The 21,191-nt window shown below is 43.1% G+C and overlaps 1 protein-coding gene across 29 annotated transcripts in view; it reads right to left on the bottom strand.

Moving 5' to 3' along the window:
* The window catches only part of ANKHD1 (ankyrin repeat and KH domain containing 1), a 141,667-nt gene extending 121,286 nt beyond the window's left edge, over window positions 1-20,381 (bottom strand). For 22 of the 29 annotated variants that reach the window (XM_054489217.2, XM_063665537.1, XM_054489220.2 and 19 more), the window contains exon 1: window positions 17,814-20,209. In XM_054489217.2, the coding sequence (XP_054345192.1) occupies window positions 17,814-18,107 (294 nt within the window). In that variant the 5' untranslated portion in view covers window positions 18,108-20,209. Of the gene's footprint in view, window positions 1-17,813 lie in introns of all 29 variants that reach the window. The other 7 variants (XM_054489222.2, XM_054489235.2, XM_063665538.1 and 4 more) reach the window with 3 other exon arrangements.
* Between the last annotated feature and the right edge of the window lie 810 nt (window positions 20,382-21,191).

The raw sequence follows: 21,191 nt of genomic DNA, 5'->3' as shown, positions 1-21,191 counted from the left end.
TGCACCTGTAGTCCAGCTACTTGGGAGGCTGAGGGGAGAACTGTTTGCGCCTGAGAGGCTGAGGCTGCAGTGAGCCATGATGGAGCAACTACAGTCCAGCCTGGGCAACAGAGGGAGGGAGACCATGTGGAGAGGGGAGAGGAGGGGAGGGGAGGAGAGGAGAGGAGAGGGGAGGGAAGGGGATGGGAGGGGTGGGGAGGGGAGGGGGAAGGAAGGAAAGAAGGAAGGAAGGAAGGAAGGAAGGACGAAAGAAAGAAAGAAAGAAAGAAAGAAAGAAAGAAAGAAAGAAAGAAAGAGAAAGAAAGAAAAGAGAGAGAGAGAGAAAGAAAGAGAGAGAGAAAGAAAGAGAGAGAGAAAGAAAGAAAGAGAGAGAGAAAGAAAGAAAGAGAGAGAGAAAGAAAGAAAAGACAGGCAGGAGAATCACTTGAGCTTAGGAGTTCAAGACCTCAAGACCAGTCTGGGCAATATACTGATACTCCATATCTACAAAATAATTAAAAATCAGCCAGGCACAGTGGCACGTGCTGGTAGTCCCAACTATTCCGGAAGCTGAGGTCGGAGGATCACTTGAACCCAGGAGTTTGAGGCTTCAGTGAGGTATGATTGGGCAACTACATTCCAGCCTGGGTGATAGAGTGAGACCATCTCAAAAACAAAAACAAAAAAGAAAGAAAGAAAATGAAGACAACTCACAGAATGGGAGAAAATATTTGCAAATCATGGATCTGTTAAGGAACTAGCATCCAGAATTTTTTTCCTAAAACAAATAAAAAAAAAGAAAAGAAAAAACAAACACATAGCTATAAAAAAAACCCCAATCAATAGGAAAAATATTTGAATAGATATTTCTTCAAAGATATACATATGACCAATAAGCACATGAAAAGATGCTCAACATCATTAATCATTAGGGAAATGCAAATCAAAACCACAATTAGATACCACCTCACACTCACTAGAATGGCTGTAATAAAAAAAAAAAGAAAAGAAAGAAAAATAACAAATGTTAGTGAAGATGAGAAGAATGGAACTCTTGTACACTGCTGGTAGGAATGTTAAATAGTACAGCTGCAGAGAACTGGCAGTAGGACGGGTATGATGGCTCATGCCTATAACTCCAGCACTTTGGGAGGCCAAGGCAGGTGGATCACTAGAGGCCAGGAGTTCGAGACCAGCCTGGGCAACATGGTGAAACCCCATCTCTACTAAAAATACAAAAATTAGCCAGTAGTGTTGGCACATGCCTGTAATCCCAGCTATTCGCGAGGCTGAGGCACGAGAATCACTTGAGCCCAGGAACTGGAGGCTGCAATGAGATATGACTGCCCCACTGCACTGCAGCCTGGGTGACAGAGCAAGACTCGGACTCAAAAACAAAACAGAAAGTATTGATACCTGCTACAATGTTGTAGAAATCTTGAAAACAATATGTTAAGTGAAAGAAATCAGGCACAAATAACCACATATTATATGATTCTGTTTACATGAAATGCCCAGATTAGGCAAATACATACAGACAGAAAGTGGATTAGTGATTATGAGGGGCTGGGGGAAGGTGAGAATGGGAAAAGACTGCTAAGGAGTACACGGCTTCTTTTGGGAGTGATTAAAGTGTTTTAGAATAGTTAGTTGATGGTCATACAACTTTGTGAATATATTAAAAACCAATGGGCCAGGCTTAGTGGCTCACACCAGTAATCCCAACACTTTGGGAGGCCAACGCAGGAGGACTGCTTGAGCTCAGGAATTTGAGACCAGCCTGGGCAACATGACAAAACCCTGACTCTACAAAAAATACAAAAAACAAATTAGCCAGTGTAGTGGTGCACATCTGTAGTCCCAGCTACTGAGGAGGCTGAAGTGGATCACCTGAGCCTGGGGAGGTTGAGGCTGCAGTGAACCGTGACTGTGCCACTTAACTCCAGGTTAGGTAACAGTGAGATCCTATCTCACCAAAAAAAAAAAAAAAAAGAAGGCCAGACCCGGTGGCTCACACCTGTAATCCCAGCACTTTGGGAGGCCGAGGAGGGCAGATCACCTAAGGTCGGGAGTTTGAGACTGGCCTGGACAACATGGTGAAACCCCATCTCTACTAAAAATACAAAAAAACTAACCGGGCGTGGTGGCAGGCGTCTGTAATCCCAGCTACTCGGGGGGCTGAGGCAGGAGAATTGCTTGAACCCAGGAGGCAGAGGTTGCAGTGAGCCAAGACTGTGCCACTCCACTCCAGCCTGAGCGACAGAGCGAGACTCCGTCTCAAAAAAAAAAAAAAAAAAGAATATATGGGAAAAGTGCCTTGTATTACTTGTACTATTCTTACAACTTTCCAGTAAGTTTGAAATTGTATCAAAATAAAAAGTAACTGGGTTGGGTGCAGTGGCGCATGCCTGTAATCCCAGCACTCTGGGAGGCCGACGCAGGCAGACTGCTTGAGCTCAGGAGGTTCAGGACCACCAGCCTGGGCAACGTGGCAAACAAAAAATACAAAAATTAGCCAGACATGGTGGCAAGCACCTATAGGCCCAGCTATACTTAGGAGGCCGAGGTGGGAGGATGGCTTGAGCTCTGGAGGCGGAGGTTGCAGTAAGCCAAGATCGTGCCACTACACTCAAGCCTGAGTGACAGAGACGCTGTCTTTAATTAATTAATTATTAATTAAATTTAAAAATTTTTAATTTAAAAAAAATTAATGTAAAAATTTTTAAAAATTTAGTAATTAAAAATTTTTTTAATTAAATAAATACATAAATAATAACCAAAAAAAAAAAGAGAATGTATCCACTACTGTCCCTTTTGGGATTTGCTCCTTTATCATAACGATAACTACAGGTTCATTTATCTAAGTTTAATACCATATTGAGATGATTTTTCCAAGACTGAGCTCATATCTAATCATATAAAGGATAAAGAATATTCTTTCTAGCATTTAACCAATATATGACATATCCTGATCACTCACAAATTAGTCAATATGAGGATAAATCAGGAAAAAATAAGGATTATATTTCAAAAACATATACTCAAAGTAAACATCCCATGTTATTTTGGGTTCAATGGCTTCGGGGAGAACATCAGTTGACTGCTCTGGCAGCCTCTCCATCACAGATGCTTTTTAATATTTTGTCAAGATCAAGTCCATTTGATTTGCTAATAATTATTATAATAAAACAATTACATAAAATTTGTATTAAAAGTTTTTCTCATCCAAAACAATCTATAGATTCAATGCAATCCCTATTGAATCTCAATGGCACTTCTTGCAGAAATTTAAAAAAAAAAAACCCATCCTAAAATTAATATGGGATCTCAAGAGACCCAGAATAGTCAAAATAATCTTAAAAAAGAAGAACAGGTTAGGCATGGTGCCTCACACTTGTAATCCCAGCATTTTAGGAGGCCACGGTGGGAAGATCACTTGAGGCCAGGAGTTTGAGACCAGCCTGGACAACATAGTAAGACCTCATCTCTATAAAAAATTAAAATTAAAAAAAGAACAAATTTGAAAGACTAATGCTTCCTAATTTCAACTTACTACAAAGCTACAGTAATCAAAAGAGGATGGTGGCAAAGAGACAGACATATAGACCAATGGAATAGATCAGAGAGTCAAGAAAGTAAACCCACTTATATATAGTCAATTGATTTTTGACAAGGATGCCAAGGCCATTCAATGGGAAAATAATGGTCTTTAACAAATGGTGCTAAAAAACTGGATATCCACAAGCAAAAGCATGAAATTGGACCTTACCTTATACCACATACAAAAATTAACTTGGTGATTCCTCAAGGATCTAGAACTAGAAATACCATTTGACCCAGTCATCCCATTACTGGGTATATACCCAAAGGATTATAAATCATGCTGCTATAAAGACACATGCACACGTATGTTTACTGCAGCACTATTCACAATAGCAAAGACTTGGAACCAACCCAAATGTCCATCAATGATAGACTGGATTAAGAAAATGTACCACATGTATACCATGGAATACTATGCAGCCATAAGAAAGGATGAGTTTGTATCCTTTGTAGGGACATGGATGAAGCTGGAAACCATCATTCTGAGCAAACTATTGCAAGGACAGAAAACCAGACACCGCACATTCTCACTCATAGGTGGGAATTGAACAATGAGAACACTTGGACACAGGGTGGGGAACATCACACATCGGGGCCTGTCGTGGGGTCAGGGGAGAGGGAAGGGATAACATTAGGAAATATACCTAATGTAAATGACAAGTTAATGGGTGCAGCACACCAACATGGCACACGTGTACAAATGTAACAAACCTGCACGTAGTGCACATGTACCCTAGAACTTAAAGTATAATAAAATAAATAAATAAAAATAAATTTTTAAAAATTAACTCAAAATGTATCAAAGGCAGCTGGGTGCGGTGGCTGAGGCCTGTAATCCCAGCACTTTGGGAGGCAGAGGCAGGTGGATCACTTGAGGTCAGGAGTTCAAGACGAGCCTGGCCAACATGGCAAACCCCCTATCTACTAAAAATACAAAAATTAGCTGGGCGTCGTGGTGCGCACCTATAATCCCAGCTACTTGGGAGGTTGAGGCAGGAGAATCGCTTGAACCCAGGAGGTGGAGGTTACAGTGAGCCAAGACTGCACCACTACATTCCAGCCTGGGCGACAGAGCAAGACTCCATTTCAAAAAAAAAAAAAGTATCAAAGGCGTAAATTTAAAAGCTTAGACTATAAAACTCTTTTTTCTTGAGACAAAGTCTCACTCTGTCACCCAGGCTGGAGTGCAGTGGCAAGATCTCAGCTCACTGCAACCTCCGCCTCCCAGGTTCAAGCAATCCTCCTGCCTCAGCCTCCTGAGTAGCTGGGATTACAGGCAGGCGCCACCATGCCCGGCTAATTTTTGTATTTTTTAGTAGAGATGGGATTTCACCATGTTGGTCAGGCTGGTCCCAAACTCCTGACCTTGTGATCCGCCCGCCTCAGCCTCCCAAAGTGCTGGGATTACAGGCGTGAACCACCACGCCTGAAAATCTTCATGACATTGGAGATGGCAATAATTTCACGACATCATAAGCATACGACAAAATAAAAAACAGATAAATTAGGTTCATCAAAATTAGAAACTTTTGTTCATGAAAGGACACTACAGCAACAGAATGAAATGACAAGCCACAGAATGACGGCAAATATTTGTTAATTATGTATCTGATAAGGGATTAATATCCAGAATATATAAAGAATTCCTACAACTAAACAATAAAAAACAAACAATACAATTTTTTTTTTTTGAGACAGGGTCTCACTCTTGTCACCCAGGCTGGAGTGCAGTGACAGTGGCAGTCACAGCTTATTGCAGCCTCGACCACACAGGCCCAAGCAATCCTCCCACCTCAGCCTCTTGAGTAGCTGGGACTACAGGCATGTGCCACCATGCCTGGCTAATTTTTTTTACTTTTTGGAGAGACAGGGTTTCCTATATTGCCCAGGCTGGTTCTGAACTCCTGGGCTCAGATGATCTTCCTGCCTCAGCCTCCCAAAGTGCTGGGACTACAGGCGTGAGCCACTGTGCCTAATCGGCAATACAGTTTCTTTTTAAATGTACAACGGATTTGAATAGACATTTCACCAAAGATACAGAAATGGCCAATAAGCATACGAAAAGATGCTTAACACTACTAATCATTAGGGAAATACAAATCAAAACCACAATGAAATACCACTTCATACCCATTAGAATGGCTATTATCAAAAAACAAACATAAATAACTGTTGGCTAGAATATGGAGAAATTAGAACCCTTCCTTGTGCTTTGCTGTTAGGAATGTCAAATGATATAGCTGCTATAGAACACAGTATTGCAGTTCCTCAAAAAATTAAAAATAGAATTACCATATGATCCAGCAATTCCATTTCTGGGTATATACCTAAAATAATTGAATGCAGGCCTCAAAGATATATTTGCATATCTATGTTCATAACAGCATTATTCATAATAGCCCAATTGTGGAAGCAATCCAAGTGTCCATCAACAGATGAACAGATAGACTGGGCACAGTGGCTCACACCTGTAATCCCAGCACTTTAGGAGGTCGAGGCGGGTGGATCACATGAGGTCAGGAGTTTGAGACAAGCCTGGCCTACATAGCAAAACCCCATCTCTACTAAAAATACAAAAATTAGCCAGGCATGGTGGTGCACTCCTGTAGTCTCAGCTACTCGGGAGGCTGAAGCAGGAGAATCGCTTGAACCCAGGAGGTGGAGGTTGCAGTGAGCTGAGATAGTGCCACTGCACTCCAGCCTGGGTGACAGAGCAAGACTCCATCTCCAAAAAAAAAAAAAGAAACAAAAAAACCCAGATGAACAGATAAATAAAATATGGGGAGTGTGTGTGTGTGTACATATATACACACACACATATCATATACACACACAATTGAATTTATTTAACTTTAAAAGAATAAAATTTTGACACAAGCAACAACTGGATTAACCCTGAAGACATTATGCTAAGAGAACAAAGCCAGTCACAGAAGGACAAATACTGCATGATTCCAATTATATAAGTAGTAAAATTCACAGAGAGAAAACGTAGAATGGTAGTTGCTAGGGGTTGGGGGAAGGGAGAATGGGAGAATTATTGTTTAACAAGTACAGAATTTCAGTTTGGAAGATGAAAAAGTTCTGGAGATGGTTGATGGTGAAGGTTGCACAACAACGTAAATACACTTAATGCCACTGAACTGTACATTTAATATACATGTACAGTGGTTAAAGTATAAATGTGATTAAAATGGTAACGTTTATGTTATATATACATATTCTACCACAATTTTAAAACAAAAACAAAAAAATGGTTAAAATGATAGATCTTATGTTATGACTATTTCACCAAAATCTAAAAAACAAACTCATTCTCAATCTAATTGTCCTCACTGTAAACTTTTAAACACATCAAACTTACCTTGGCAACTTAATAAACTGTTTTCTTGTTTAACTCTTTGGTTCTTAGTTGGTTCTTAGGGGTAACCTCTAGGGGTATACTTGCCTTTCTCTTTTCAAAATTGCATACTAATACAGATGAATCAATCACTAGGATATAGTGGGATATCTACTTTTTTTTTAAAAAACATCCTTTCTACTACTGAAAACAGTATCTACTCAGTAAGCGGAAAACTTTGTGAGAACAGAAGTCTATGTAGCAGAGGAAGAGCAAAATGTGCTCTTTCACAAATAGTTGCTAAATTTCAGTCCAACAAATTTTTTTATATACAACCTTACTTTCTTCCTGGTTTAGGTAAACTTGGCAGGAAGAAAGGTAAACTAGTCAATCATCATAAGTCAATTGATCTTTACTCACAGGAACCATGCACTGTCTATAACTATCAATAGAAAAGCAGATTACAATTTTTACAAAATCATTAGACTATAACAATATTGTAAAACAAATATTTCCCATATTGGCAAAGCTGCAAAGTTGGGCATATGCCTTTCTATTTCAGTGGTTTTAATTATTTCTTAATCCTTTTTAAATGAATAATGAAAGCTCTGAACTTTCCAATTAAGTTCATTACAAAACTTCTTTAGAATAGTGCTCCTCCTATATTCTAGTGGTACACTCTCTTATGCTGATTTACATGACAGTAATTTCATTAAAAAATATAAAACTTTTCTGGCCGGGCGTGGTAGCTCATGCCTGTAATCTTGGCCCTCTGGGAGGCCACTGCAGGAGGATCCCTTGAGCCCAGGAGTTTGAGACCAGCCTGGACAACATAATGAGACCTCGTAACTACAAAAAAAATAGCCGGGCACGGTGGTTCACGCCTGTAATCGCAGCACTTTGGGAGGCAGGCAGATCACAAGGTCAGGAGTTTGAGACCAGCCTGGTCAAGATGGTGAAACCCCATCTCTACTAAAAATACAAAAAATTAGCGGGGCATGGTGGCACGCACCTGTAATCCTAGCTACTTGGGAGGCTAAGGCAGGAGAATTGCCTGAACCCAGAAGGCGGAGATTGCAGTGAGCCGAGATCCGCCACTGCACTCCAGCCTGGGCAACTAAGACTGTGTGTCGGAAAAAATTAATTAATTAATTTAATTTAATTTAAAAATTAGCCGGGTACGGTGGTGTGCGCCTGTGGCCCCAGACACTTGGGAGGCTGAAGCGGGGGAGGATCGCTTGAGCCCAGAAGGTCAAGGCTGCCTGAGCCGTGATCGCACCACGTGATCGTGCACCACTGCACTCCTGCACCACGGCACTCCAGCTTGGGTGACATAATGGGACCTTGTCTCAAAAAAAAAAAAAAAAAAAAAAGGCCAGGCACAGTGGCTCAAGCCTATAATCCCAGCACTTTGGGAGGCTGAGGTGGGCAGATAGTCTGAGGTCAGGCGTTCGAGACCAGCCTGGCCAACATGGTGAAACCCCATCTCTACTAAAAATACAAAAAAAAATTAGCTGGGTATGGTGGCAGGTGCCTATAATTCCAGCTACTCAGGAGGCTGAGGCAGGAGAATCTTGAACCCAGGAGGCAGAGGTTGCAGTGAGCCGAGACTGCACCATTGCACTCCAGCCTGGGCAACAGAGTGAGACTCCGTTCTCAAACAAACCAAAAAAAAACAGCCAAAAAAAAAAAAAAACTTTTCCAACAAGATCAACTACAGATTATAAACTATACTAGTTTGAAAGAGGCATTTATAAGCAACTAATTAAACTCATTAATATAATGCATCAAAAGAAAGTTAGGAGAATCTGGAAGGTAGGGTAACTAGAATGGGAATCAGATGGCCTATTTTTCAGTCTTGACTGCTACACATTAACTGCGTGATCTGGGCAAGTCATTTAGCTCAACAGTTCCCAGACTTCTGAGGCTTTTATCCAGGGTCCCAACTGAAGTTTCCAGTTGATATTCTGTCAAGTACAGATAGTTTTAAAAATTCATTTTGTAAAAGTAGAAAGAGTATTTGTCAAAATAGAAAAAACTGGAAAAAAATAGCTTCATTAGAATTTCACTACATCCTGCTTATTTTCTCCATTTTACTTTACATCTGTGAAAACTTCAATAGGAACTAAACAATGATTTATTTAAAAAACAGCATTTGGTAACCAAAAACTACATATTTCTTAATTTGAAGCAAAATAACAATAGTATGGGCTCTGAATTCAGTATCACATTCAAATCCCACCTTTACCAGTCACTAGCCATATAACATTTTAACCATTTTTTTGTTTTTTAGATTCATTACTCTAAAAACTCTCTGAGCCTACACTTATTCATCTATAAAAATGTAGATAATACCTACCTCAAAGGGGTGATGAAACGATTAAATAAAATAACGAAAGTATCTAGTACGGTACTGGCATATAATAAGCATTCAATAAATGGTAGCAGTTACCTAAAAATGAGATGAGATAGGATTATCACCAAGATTCTATGACTCTATAGACAAGCAATAGGAGAGGGAAATGTGATCAATAAGGTCTGTGAAGACAGATACATTGAAACAGTTCCTTTATAGTGGGTTTAAAAAAAGAATTGATTTTATTTATTACAACTTTGGTTCTGAGAAAGTAAATTTGGCCAAAAAAAAAATTTGGTAAACTTGTCATTTATTTTGTTTACTTGCCAATTCAAGGCTAAAACTGTTTAAAACTGTTTTGCTTTCCTTTAAAGTAACATATGTTATTTATATTAGTGATCACCGAATCAGAAGGCCAGAACTGATTTTGAGTTCATCTAGTCAATCAGCACTCTACTAACAAATAGACTCAGAAAGGAATGTGCTTAAACTCACCTCCAACCTTCATTCATAACATAATTTATCACTTTAATTTTTCAAAAAAGTCTAAATCCCTCTCAAATTTACCATTTAAAAATTTCACATGAGTAGCATCTTACCATCTGTGTAACAATAGGGAAAATACACATAGGTGTATTTTCATAAAGAAATTCTGAAAGGCTATATAATACTTTTATTAAAAGTATAAAGAGCAAGGTATGTGGGAGCAGGGTGAGACTGAGACTTCACTGTATCTGCCCTTATATTACTTTGACTTATGAACTATATGAATGTAACTATCTATTGAAAATATACTAAATAATAACAACAAAAACCTCTCATACTTAAAGTTTCCCAAAAAGTTTTCCTCCACCCATACTAATCAACTCTGCATCAACCCCACCATTCACATAAATATACTTATCAATGCATCATTTTATATGTAAAGTCTTAAGGCTTTACATCATGAAGCTTGTGAAAGGTTGATATTTGTGCAATATACAAAAAATTGTGGCCGAGTGCAGTGGCTCACACCTGTAATCCCAGCACTTTGGGAGGCCAAGGCAGGTGGATCACAAGGTCAGGAGACCGAGACCATCCTGGGTAACACAGTGAAACACCGTCTCTACTAAAAATACAAAAAATTAGCCGAGCGTGGTGGCACGCGCCTGTAGTCCCAGCTACTCGGGAGGCTGAGGCAGGAGAATTGCTTGAACCCAGGAGGTGGAGGTTGCAGTGAGCCGAGATAGTGCCACTGCACTCCAGCCTGGGTGACAAAGCAAGGCTCCTCTGACTCAAAAAAAAAAAAAAAACTTGTTACAGTAATAACATATAACTCTTTTTATTCAATAAACATTTCCAAAGTCTCCAAAATTAGCCCACTAGAATACAAAGTTATATTTCCTATGTTATCACTACAAATGATAATTTATGGAATAAAGCATTTCTACCTTGAACAAACTGGAAGTCCCCATAAAAGTTTTTTAAAAATTCATTTTCATGGACAACTGAACTTTTTGAAAAATAATATATTTTAAGTGAAAGTTCCCCAAAATGATACATTTACCATAGAAAATTTACAGCAGTGCATGCTAGTTTTACATTAAACCTTTCAGTACCTTCTATTTCTCCCTTGTTCAGGTTATAAGCGTAAGCCCTGAGGTGCTATTAAAAGCAGTGACTCACCTTGTTTACCTTAAGTTTGAATACAGAGTATAACAAAACTACCATTCCTGACAAGAGTGGCCTCTAGACCGGTGGCTCTCAACTAGGAGTGATTTTGTCCCTCGGAGACATTTGGCAACGTCTGAACAATTTTTGGCTATCATAATCGAGTTCTACTGGCATCTAGTGGGTAGAGGCCAGGGATGCTTCTAATGCACAGGAGAGCCCCTCACAACAAAGAATTCTCTGTACCAAAATGTCTATATGTTGCTCTTGAGAAACTCTGCTCTAGATCATACATCATATTAGCCAAGTATGGTGGTGCACACTTATAGTCCCCTGTGGTCCTGACTACTTGGGAGGCTGAAGCAGAAGGATTGCTTGAGCCCAGGAGTTGGAGACCACAGAGAGTTATGACCATGCCACTGCACTGTGTAACCAGGGCAACAGCCAGCCTGGGCAAAAAAGCGAGATCCCCATCTCTCAAAAAACATAACAGTAAAAAAAAATTAATTAAAAATTAAAAAATAGATTATATATAGATCATAAGCAATCTTAAAGGATATGACCCAACTCCTTACCTACTGGAGAAAATCAGGATGGGATTTCTGTATGGCTTTCGCTTTTGACGTTAAAAGTAATTTTCAGGGAAAAAGGAATCCCTACAAAGCTTGTGCTATATTTTCAGAGCTAAATACAATTTCTGCGTGCTTTTATATAATTGTAAATACAGCACCTGCTTCAAGAAACAAACCTCAGTGTGATATAAAGCTACACTTTTAAATTTGATATGCCTTTAAAGTATGTGTATATGAACGTATATACACATATACACAGAAAGATAGGCCTAGAAAATTTACTGAACGAAAAATTTTAATATTGGTTACCTTGAAGGGTAGAATTTGAAGAATTAATGGGGATGGGAAGAAGCACTTTTACCTTTCCCCTTATACCTACTATCTATATTGTTGAGTTTTTCAACAAGTGACTATTTTGTAATAATTTTATTATTTTCCAATTTTTTGAGATGGAGTCTTGCTCTGTTACCCAGACTGGAGTGCAGTGGTATGATCTTGGCTGACTGCAGCCTCCGTCTCCCAGGTTCAAGCGATTCTCCTGCCTCAGCCTCCCAAGTGGCTGGGATTACAGGCACCTGCCACCATGCCCAGCTAATTTTTGTATTTTTAGTAGAGACAGGCTTTCACCATGTTGGTGAGGCTGGTCTCAAACTCCTGACCTCAGATGATCCATCCTCCTTGGCCTCCCAAAGTGGTGGGATTACAGGTGTGAGCCACCACGCCCGGCCACTTTTGTAATAATTTTAAAAGGAGGCTGTCACACACACACACATATACACACACACATTCATTCTTAAGACAAAAATTAAAAACCATGTCTCACACAATCTTTTCTTTAGAAATTGTATTTTTATTTCGATTTGCTAAAAAAATTAAAAGACCACAATTCTGAAATTAAAATTTAAAAATTGGTTTTTCGGTCAGGCACAGTGGCTTACAACTTGTAATCTCTGCATTTTCGGAGGCCAAGGCAGGAGGATCCCTTGAGGCCAGGAGTTCAAGACTAGCCTGGGCAACACTTTTTTTTTTAAATCAGGTGGAGTGGTGGAGTACACCCCTAGTTAGACCTAGCTCTTTGGGAGGCTGAGGCAGTAGGATTGCTTGAGCCCAGGAATTCGAGGTTGCAGTGAACTATGATCATGCCACCGCATTCCAGCCTGGGTGACAGAGTGAAAGCCCATCTCTAAAAATAAATACATAAATAAAAATAGGGTGGGTGTGGTGGCTCACACCTGTAATCCTAATCTCAAAATAAATAAATAAATAAATAAAAATTTAAAATAAAAACCATTTTTTAAAGTGTTTTTTTTTTTTGAGACGGAGTCTCACTCTGTCGCCCAGGCTGGAGTGCAGTGACGCGATCTCAGCTCACTGCAACTTCCGCCTCCCAGGTTCAAGCAATTCTCCTGCCTCAGCCTCCTGAGTAGGCTGAGATTGCAGGTACGTGCCACCACGCCCACCTAATTTTTGTTTTTTAGTAGAGATGGGGTTTCACCATGTTGGTCAGACTGGTCTCGAACTCCTGATCTTGTGATCCACCCACCTCGGCCTCCCAAAGTGCTGGGATTACAGGCGTTAGCCACCGTACCAGGCCTAAAGTGGTTTTTAAGAAACTTGTAACCTGACCTCTATTCTGAACATGGATACATTTCTCAATAGGATTCAATGCAGTGCTAGCTCTTCTAATCAAGGCCTATTTAGATAGCTAAGAAACATGCTAAGAATGCCTGAAGAAATATGAAGCAGGTATTTACCCCAATGTTTAAAATAACAAAAGGGTGGCTCACGCCTGTAATCCCAGCACTTTGGGAGACCTAGGCGAGCAGATCACCTGAGGTCAGGAGTTCAAGAACAGCCTGGCCAATACGGTGAAACACCTATCTCTACTAAAGATAGAAAAATTAGCCAGGCATGGTGGCACGCACTTGTAATCTCACTACTGAGCCAGGAGAATCACTTGAACCCAGGAAGCAGAGGCTGCAGTGAGCTGAGATCGTGCCAGCCTGGGAGACAAGACTCCATCTCAAAAAAAAAAAAAATGTACTGAAAGATGTGAGTCCATTCCTCTAACCAAAAGGTCTTTTGCTTGGCCAGCAAGAAAGAGTAGCTTGTTTTTTCTCAGCTCTTGGCTCTGATATTAAATATAAAGAGGTCCTTAGAGTGTCTACTCCTCTGTACACAAAATGTAGAAGACCAACTAATTCTAGAGCAAAAATACTAGGGCTCCACATTTCTTATTTCTCACCTAATCCTGCCCCATTTGAGGAACAAGACAAACTTCACTCCCAAACTACACACCAATTCATCATCTTTCTGGATGTCTAGGTACTTGTTTCTAAAATATTTTAATTTAATTTTTTTTTTTTTTGAGACAGAGTCTCTTTCTGTCACCCTGGCTGGAGGGCAGTGGCGAGATCTCGGCTCACTGCAACCTCTGCCGCCTGGAGGAGGCGATTCTCCTCCCTCAGCCTCCTGAGTAACTCAGACTACAGGCGCCCTCCACCAAGCCCAGCTAATTTTTTGTTTTAATAGAGACAGAATTTTGCCATGTTGGCCAGGCTGGTCTCCAACTCCTGACCTCAGCTGATCCACCCGCCTTGGCCTCCCAAAGTGCTGTGATTACAGGCGTGAGCCACCATGCCCGGTGGTTATAAATATTTAGGAAAAATGAAGGCCAGGTATGGTGGCTCATGCCTGTAATCCCAACACTTTGGGAAACCAAGGTGGGAGAATCACTTGAGGCCAGAAGTTTGAGACCAGCCTGGCCAACGTGACAAAACGCTGTCTCTACCAAAAATATAAAAATTACCTGGGAGTGGTGGTGGATATCTGTAATCCTAGCTACTCAGGAGGGTGAGACAGAAGAATCGCTTGAACCCAGGAGGTGGAGGTTGCAGTGAGCCGAGATCGTGCCACTGCACTCCAGCCTGGGTGACAGAATGAGACCCTGTCTCAAAAAAATAAATAAAAATAAACAAAATATTTAGGAAAGATGAAACTGAGGATTTTAGTATTATTCATCAAATGCCAATTACATGAGTATTTTTTGAAGAACACTGTTACCTTTTCACACTGAAAATTCAAAGGCAATAATAATAAAAGAAGACAGCTCATCCTGTCAGACAGAAAAAGAAAAGGGAAAATTTTTGCTTGGCCAAAACAGGTCATTTTATTCACAAAGGCACAGACTATACTCTACCACACATACTATAAAGACTAGATACTCCAAGAATTTCCTCTCTATGTGATATGGGAGAAACAGGACCCAAAAAAATTTCCTGCTTACACAGATTAAGAAAGCATCTATACACCCACTAAGCACCATCTTAGATTAGGCTAAAGTGGGTATCCTAGAAACTTCCATTCCAAAAATGAGGTCTACATGTACTCTTAACCTCTAAATCCTTTTAGGCACAGAAAACATAAGTAAACAGGAGAATATGGGGTTCTTCTAACATTAGCCACCACTAAGTGGGTATAGGAATCACCAACACATGACTTCTACAATAAGCTTCAAAAATACAAAAGGCATGGATTCTGCCCATAGCTTTAATTACATGGTATGGAGACTCCAAAGACCATTACACACACACACACACACACACACACACACACACACACACACACACACACGCACAGTCAGAAAGAGAGAGAGAAATTTATGACTTTGGGGGCACACTAGTGCTCTACCTGTGAAGAAATTTAAGACTATTACTTATAAAAAAACAAATGGTTGCCAGGCACAGTGTTGTGTGCCTATAGTCCCAGCTACTTAGGAGGCTGAGGTAGGAGGACCATCCGAGCCCAGGAGTTTGAGGCTAGCCTGGACAACACAGCAAAACCTGTCTCAAAAAAAAAAAAAAAAAAAAAAAAATTAAGGCCGGGCGTGGTGGCTCATGCCTGTAATCCCAGCACGCTGGGACGGCGATCACCGGAGGTCAGGAGTTTGAGACCAACCTGGCCAACATGGTAAAACCTCGTCTCTACTAAAAATACAAAAAAATTAGCCAGTCGTGGTAGCAGGCACCTGGAATCCCAGTTACTAGGAAGGCTGAGGCAGGAGAATAGCTTGAACCTGGGAGACGGGGGTTGCAGTGAGCCGAGATTGAGCCACCGCGCTCCAGCCTGGGTGACAAGAGCAAGACACAGTCTCAAAAAAAAAAAAAAATTAAAATTAAAAAAGGCAAATGAGTGACCTTTCATCCCACCCATGACAATTATGTAAAAATGGTCAAGAAAATCAAGGTCCCCTTTTTCTATCACATTTAGACCAAAGCAAACTCTTTCAGATTCTCATTTACAAGTTTCAAAGAAAATAAGCTCTAATCTTTAGTCTAAGGATATCCCCCACACTTCATTTCCTAGCTAAAAGGTACTGTGTTCTAGCTTAATCTCTCACGTTTCACTGAAAGGATAAAATAAAGCCTTCCACAAGACCAAGAGTAGGGATACTCCAGAGTCTTTCCCCATAACTGCCTACTCAAATAAAACATTTCTCTCACCTTGGCTTAGAAGTTATTTCCCTTACCATGAAATTCAAAGACGTAGACATTCAAGGGACTACCCGCCTTATAACCCACACACTTTTTTTCCAAAGCAAAATGTTAGGGTCAGAATGTACTAAGGTTTTAGATATTAAATAAAACCCTGTTCAGACCTAGAATGATAAGACAGTATACTAACTGCAGTCTGTAACCCACAAATAATTTCTCCTTATTCCTCTCAAATCCAAGAACCAGGATTGTTAGTACACACAGAGAAATTCCTGTACTTTAACACCAAGACCAGAGGTTAAAATAACTGGTCACAGGTGACAAATCAGGCACCTCAGAACCAAAATAGAAGAAATACTCTGAGCACTTAAAACAATCACGGTACAGTACTCTACGCAAGCCACAGTCAACAGAAAAAAGTATACACATAAAATACCGCCCCTTGGGATCACAAGGTCAGGAGATCGAGACCATCCTGGACAACATGGTGAAACCCTGTCTTTACTAAAAAATACAAAATATTAGCCGGGAGTGGTGGCACGCGCCTGTAGTCCCAGCTACTCGGGAGGCTAAGGCAGGGGAATCGCTTGAACCCGGGAGGCAGAGAGGTTGCAGTGTGCCGAGATCGCGCCACTGCACTCCAGCCTGGCGACAGTGCGAAACTCCATCTCAAAAAAAAAAAACCCGCCCCTTTTTCCCCAGAACCCAAAAGAAGGTAATGCCTACCATCCCAGGTTGCTCAGACCTAAAAATGTGTACACATTAGAGTACACACAGAAGAGTCAAAGAAATGAGGGACTTCACTGCAAAGGCAGAGTGAAGGTGTCCAGCCGGGCACGGTGGCTCATACCTGTAATCCCAGCACTTTAGGAGGCCGAGGCGGGCGGATCACCTGAGGTCAGGAGCTCGAGACCAGCCTGACCAACATGATGAAACCCCGTATCTAATAAAAATACAAAATTAGTCGGGCGTGGTGGCACACGCCTGTCATCCCAGCTACTCGGGAGGCTGAGGCAGGAGAATCGCTTGAACCCGGGAGGCGGAGGTTGCAGTGAGCTGAGATCACACCATTGTACTCTAGCGTGGACAACAAGAGCGAAACTCCATCTCAAAAAAAAAAAAAAAAAAAGAAGAGGTTTCCACAGGTTGCCCCACTTTCTCCAAGCCTAAAACCTCCGAGTTCAGCTACCCAGCTATTCCGAAGCTCAGGGATGCCCTGGAACTTCCTTTTCCTGTCTAACTTCACAAAAGGTCCCAGAAGGAGGAGTCACGTGATTTTTCAGGGTAAAAGCCAAGAGATCCCTAATACTCAAACCTGTCTCAAACTGAAGAGGGAAAATAAGAACCGTCCTTAAGCACACAGGTAACACACACACAAGGCAGAAGGCAAATAAACGTATCCCTCAACTCTGAGGAGAGGCAAAGAAGAGAAACGATCTTTGCACCAGCTCTGTCTCTGTCTCTGTTTGTCTCTCTCAGTACCAAGGGCAGGGACTCTGGCAAGACCCCGCCCCCCACCCCCAACTCCAAAGCAGGGTGGGCGGGAGGCAGCCTGAGGAGTCCCTGTTCCCGCGCGAAGCTCAGAGACCAAAGGACTCCCTATTGTGAGTCTACGAATGGTGACGGGAACCTGTCCCGCTCGAGCTAAAGAGTAAGCCGAGGGCTCCCTAGGCCCTCACCGCGGCTACCGCCGCCATGGAGCCTACCGCTGTCACAGAAGGACTCCACCAGGGAAGCGCGAGGATGGCCCCGGCCCAGAGCCGACCCAAAGAGAATTCACGCCTCACACTGTGTGGGAGGCGAGGGTCCTGGAGCCTTACCTCGGACACTTCGTCCTCGTCACTGCCAGAGGCACCACCTCCACCCCCGGTCCTCAGCACGGCAGCCGCCAACTTGAAATCCAGCGCCGCGTCCCCTCCGCCCGCACCGCTGCCGCCGCTGCCGCCGACTCCCGACGCTGGCCCGGCCTCCCCAAAGAGCCTCACGGTGCGGATCCCCAGACCGACCCCTCCCGGCGGAGGCGGCTCCGAGGCCCCAGCTGGGGCGGATCGCGGAGCCACAGAGTCCAGGTCCTCCTCAAAGGAGGTGCCGCCGCCTCCGCCATCAGTCAGCATTGTTCGCACGCGGAGCCCGAGACGGCGCCGACCCACTCGCGGTCACTGCCGCCGCTGATCTCGGGGACGAGAGGAACGGCAAGAGGAAGAAGCGTCTCCTTCCCCCCGTCCCAGCAGCGCCACTAACTTCTCACTGCCTAACCTGCTGCCTCCCGCCCCCTCGACTCGCCACTGGCTGCAATACCCTGGCGGCTGCAGATCATTGGCCAAAGTGACCCGTCGCTCAGGCTCTTCGTCACGCGCCGCTCGCTGGCTCGCAGCCGCCAAGCTGCGTTGACCCGCGCAGGCCTAGGCGGTTGCGAACACCCGCCTCCCACCCTTCACCAGCTGACTTCCGGTCTTTTCCTATGTCTATTGGCCAACCCGTCTGACTATCGCGTCACGACCTTAAAGTGGATTAGTTGGCCTTGTGGTCAGTCATAGTGACCCCGAACAATGGGAGAATTCATTGGCGCCATAAAGTGTCGGTCACTTTGTCGCGGGACGTCGCGTGGTACAATTGGCCTGTGAGAGTACCATTGATCCCGCCCTCATCTGAGGTGACGGGAAAAGGCCGGGAAATTTCCACTTCTGAATAAAATGACTGCTGAAGTGATGACCCGCAAGAATTGGTCAAATTTGGAGTAGACTTCACCCTGCGCTTGGTGAAACTTGTACGTCAAGGATGCAAGAGGCGCCGAAGTAACGCAGCTCCCACCTGTCGCTCTCCGCTGGGCGCCGAGACTATGGCCGAAGAATAGCTGCACCGGGATTGGAGAAAGGAAGCCATCAGTCTTAGGGAGGCTCCACCTTCCTGCCATTGCCTGGTTGGAGGAGCGTAGCGTCAGTCACTAGAGCAGTCACCACCTCTGGGACAGGTGAAGAGGCGTAACTATTTGCTCGGGGCTATTTGGGAGGGAATAGAGGACGGGGAGCGGTGAGGGGAAAGTCGAGGGGCAAGGCCAATCTCGCTTCGCGCCTCCCGCCTTTCTGAGTTGAGCCCAGCGCGCGGGTCTGAGGGACACCCGGGGAGCTGCTTGGGATGGCCGCCTTGGGGAGACTCGACCCGCCCGCCAGGACCCGGCCGCGTGCCGCAGTTCGGGCGCCTTCGGGCAGGATCGCCCGGCGGGGCCGCGTTCTCCTGCTTGCGGACGGCTGCGGGCCTGAGGGCTGGACAGCGCCAGGCCTCAGTACCGGGAACTGTCCCACGTAGGAAGGTGGGAATGCCGCGAACGGCGTGCGGAATCCGACCTCAAGGTGGAACGGGGTGGTGAAGAGTCCATGCTCCGAGGCAGTTTCGAGTTCTGGTGCCGCCACTTATTTGCTGCCTGACTTCGGCGCGTTTGCTGTTTCATTTTTGTGACTTTCAACTCGCTCCTTTGTGAAATGGGAGTAATATTAGTACCTTCCTCATTGGGTTGTTGTTATGAATAAATTAGATGATAACATAGCGCTTAGCAAAGTCCCAAACTTACAGGAAAGACTCATTTTTGCTAGTTATTGTCTCCTCTTCCTTCAGGAAGTCTCTGCTCGCCCCTGAGTCCTGCCAGCCCAACTAATTCTAGTTCTAATCAGATCTGTGTGGTGCAAAACAAGGCTACCTGTGGTGGCCTTCCCTCCTCTAAGGAGATCTCTTCCTGCCTATATCCATCTCTCTATCTCTGTCTTTATCTTGTCAATAAAGAGGGGGTTTAAAAATGCTCAGATTCTATAGCGGGCGCCGTGGCTCGCGCCTGTAATCCCAACAATATGGGATGTTGAGGCGGGCGGATCATTTGAGCCCAGGAGTTCGAGACCATCCTAGGCAACATGGTGAAACCCCGTCTCTACCAAAAATACAAAAATTGAGCTGGGCGCGGTGACTCACGCCTGTAGTCCCAGCACTTTGGGAGGCCTAGGTGGGCGGATCATTTGAGGTCAGGAGTTCGAGACCAGCCTGGCCAACATGGTGAAACTCCGTCTATACTAAAAATACAAAAATTAGCCAGATGTGGTGGTGCATGCCTGTAATCCCAGCTACTCGGGAAGCTGAGGCAGGAGAATCACTTGAACCCAGGAGGCGAAGGTTGCAGTGGGCCAAGATCGTGCCACTGTACTCCAGGTTAGGCGACAGAGCAAGACATCGTCTCAAAAAAAAAAAAAAAAAAAAAAATTAGCCCAGCATGGTGGTGCATGCCTGTAATTCCAGCTACTCAGGAGGCTGAGGTGGGAGGGATCCCCTGAGCCTGGGAGATGGAGGTTGCAATGAGCCGAGATCGTGCCACTGAACTCCAGCCTGAGCAACAGAGCGGTGCCCTGTCTAAAAAAAAAAATTAAATTAAATTAAAAAAAAACTGTTTCCATCTAATTCTTTAATCAGAGATGACCAAAAAAGGAGTCTGGTGGTTTGTATGGAAAATATCTTTTGACCCAGAGAATGTCCATATGATAACAGAATTTGGCTGAAAAAAAAAATGGCCGATCGCAGTGGCTCACACCTGTAATCCCAGCACTTTGGGAGGCAGAGGTGAGCGGATCACGAGGTCAGGAGATGGAGACCATCCTGGCCAACATGGTGAAACCCCGTCTCTACTAAAAATACAAAAATTAGCCAAGTGTGGCGGCGCGTGCGTGTAATCCCAGCTACTCGGGTGGCTGAGGTACGAGAATCGCTTGAACCCAGGAGGCGGAGGTTGCAGTGAACCGAGATCGCACCACTGCACTCCAGCCTGGCGACAGAGCAAGACTCAGTCTCAAAAAAAAAAAAAAAAAAAGTCATTTTCTTCTCTGTTACAACTTTAACAAAGGCCTTTATATATCTCAACTGTGCAATATTTAATATTTCGTTATCCTTAAACTGGGATCTTAAAGTTTTATAAGAATATAATGATTTTTAAAATGACTTTGAAAGTGGATTCTGCCAAACATTTATTTAAAAAACATTTTGAAGATCATAAACATTTCTTTGGCTTAGTAATTGCTCGTTTTGACATTTCACATGTAAAGGATAGTGTTTTCTATGAGCAGAACGTGTTTGTTAAATGTTCTTTCTAGATAATAAATAAGTTGTAGAAAATGTAAAAAAAAAAGTCTTGTACCTATTCTAGAGAACTATTTTAATGTAAA

The sequence above is a fragment of the Pongo pygmaeus genome, chromosome 4 (genome assembly GCF_028885625.2).
Source record: "Pongo pygmaeus isolate AG05252 chromosome 4, NHGRI_mPonPyg2-v2.0_pri, whole genome shotgun sequence".
In the NCBI taxonomy this organism is placed as follows: Eukaryota; Metazoa; Chordata; class Mammalia; order Primates; family Hominidae; genus Pongo; species Pongo pygmaeus.
Note: the sequence above shows the minus strand (reverse complement) of the source record. Positions and strands in the feature narration are given on the sequence as shown.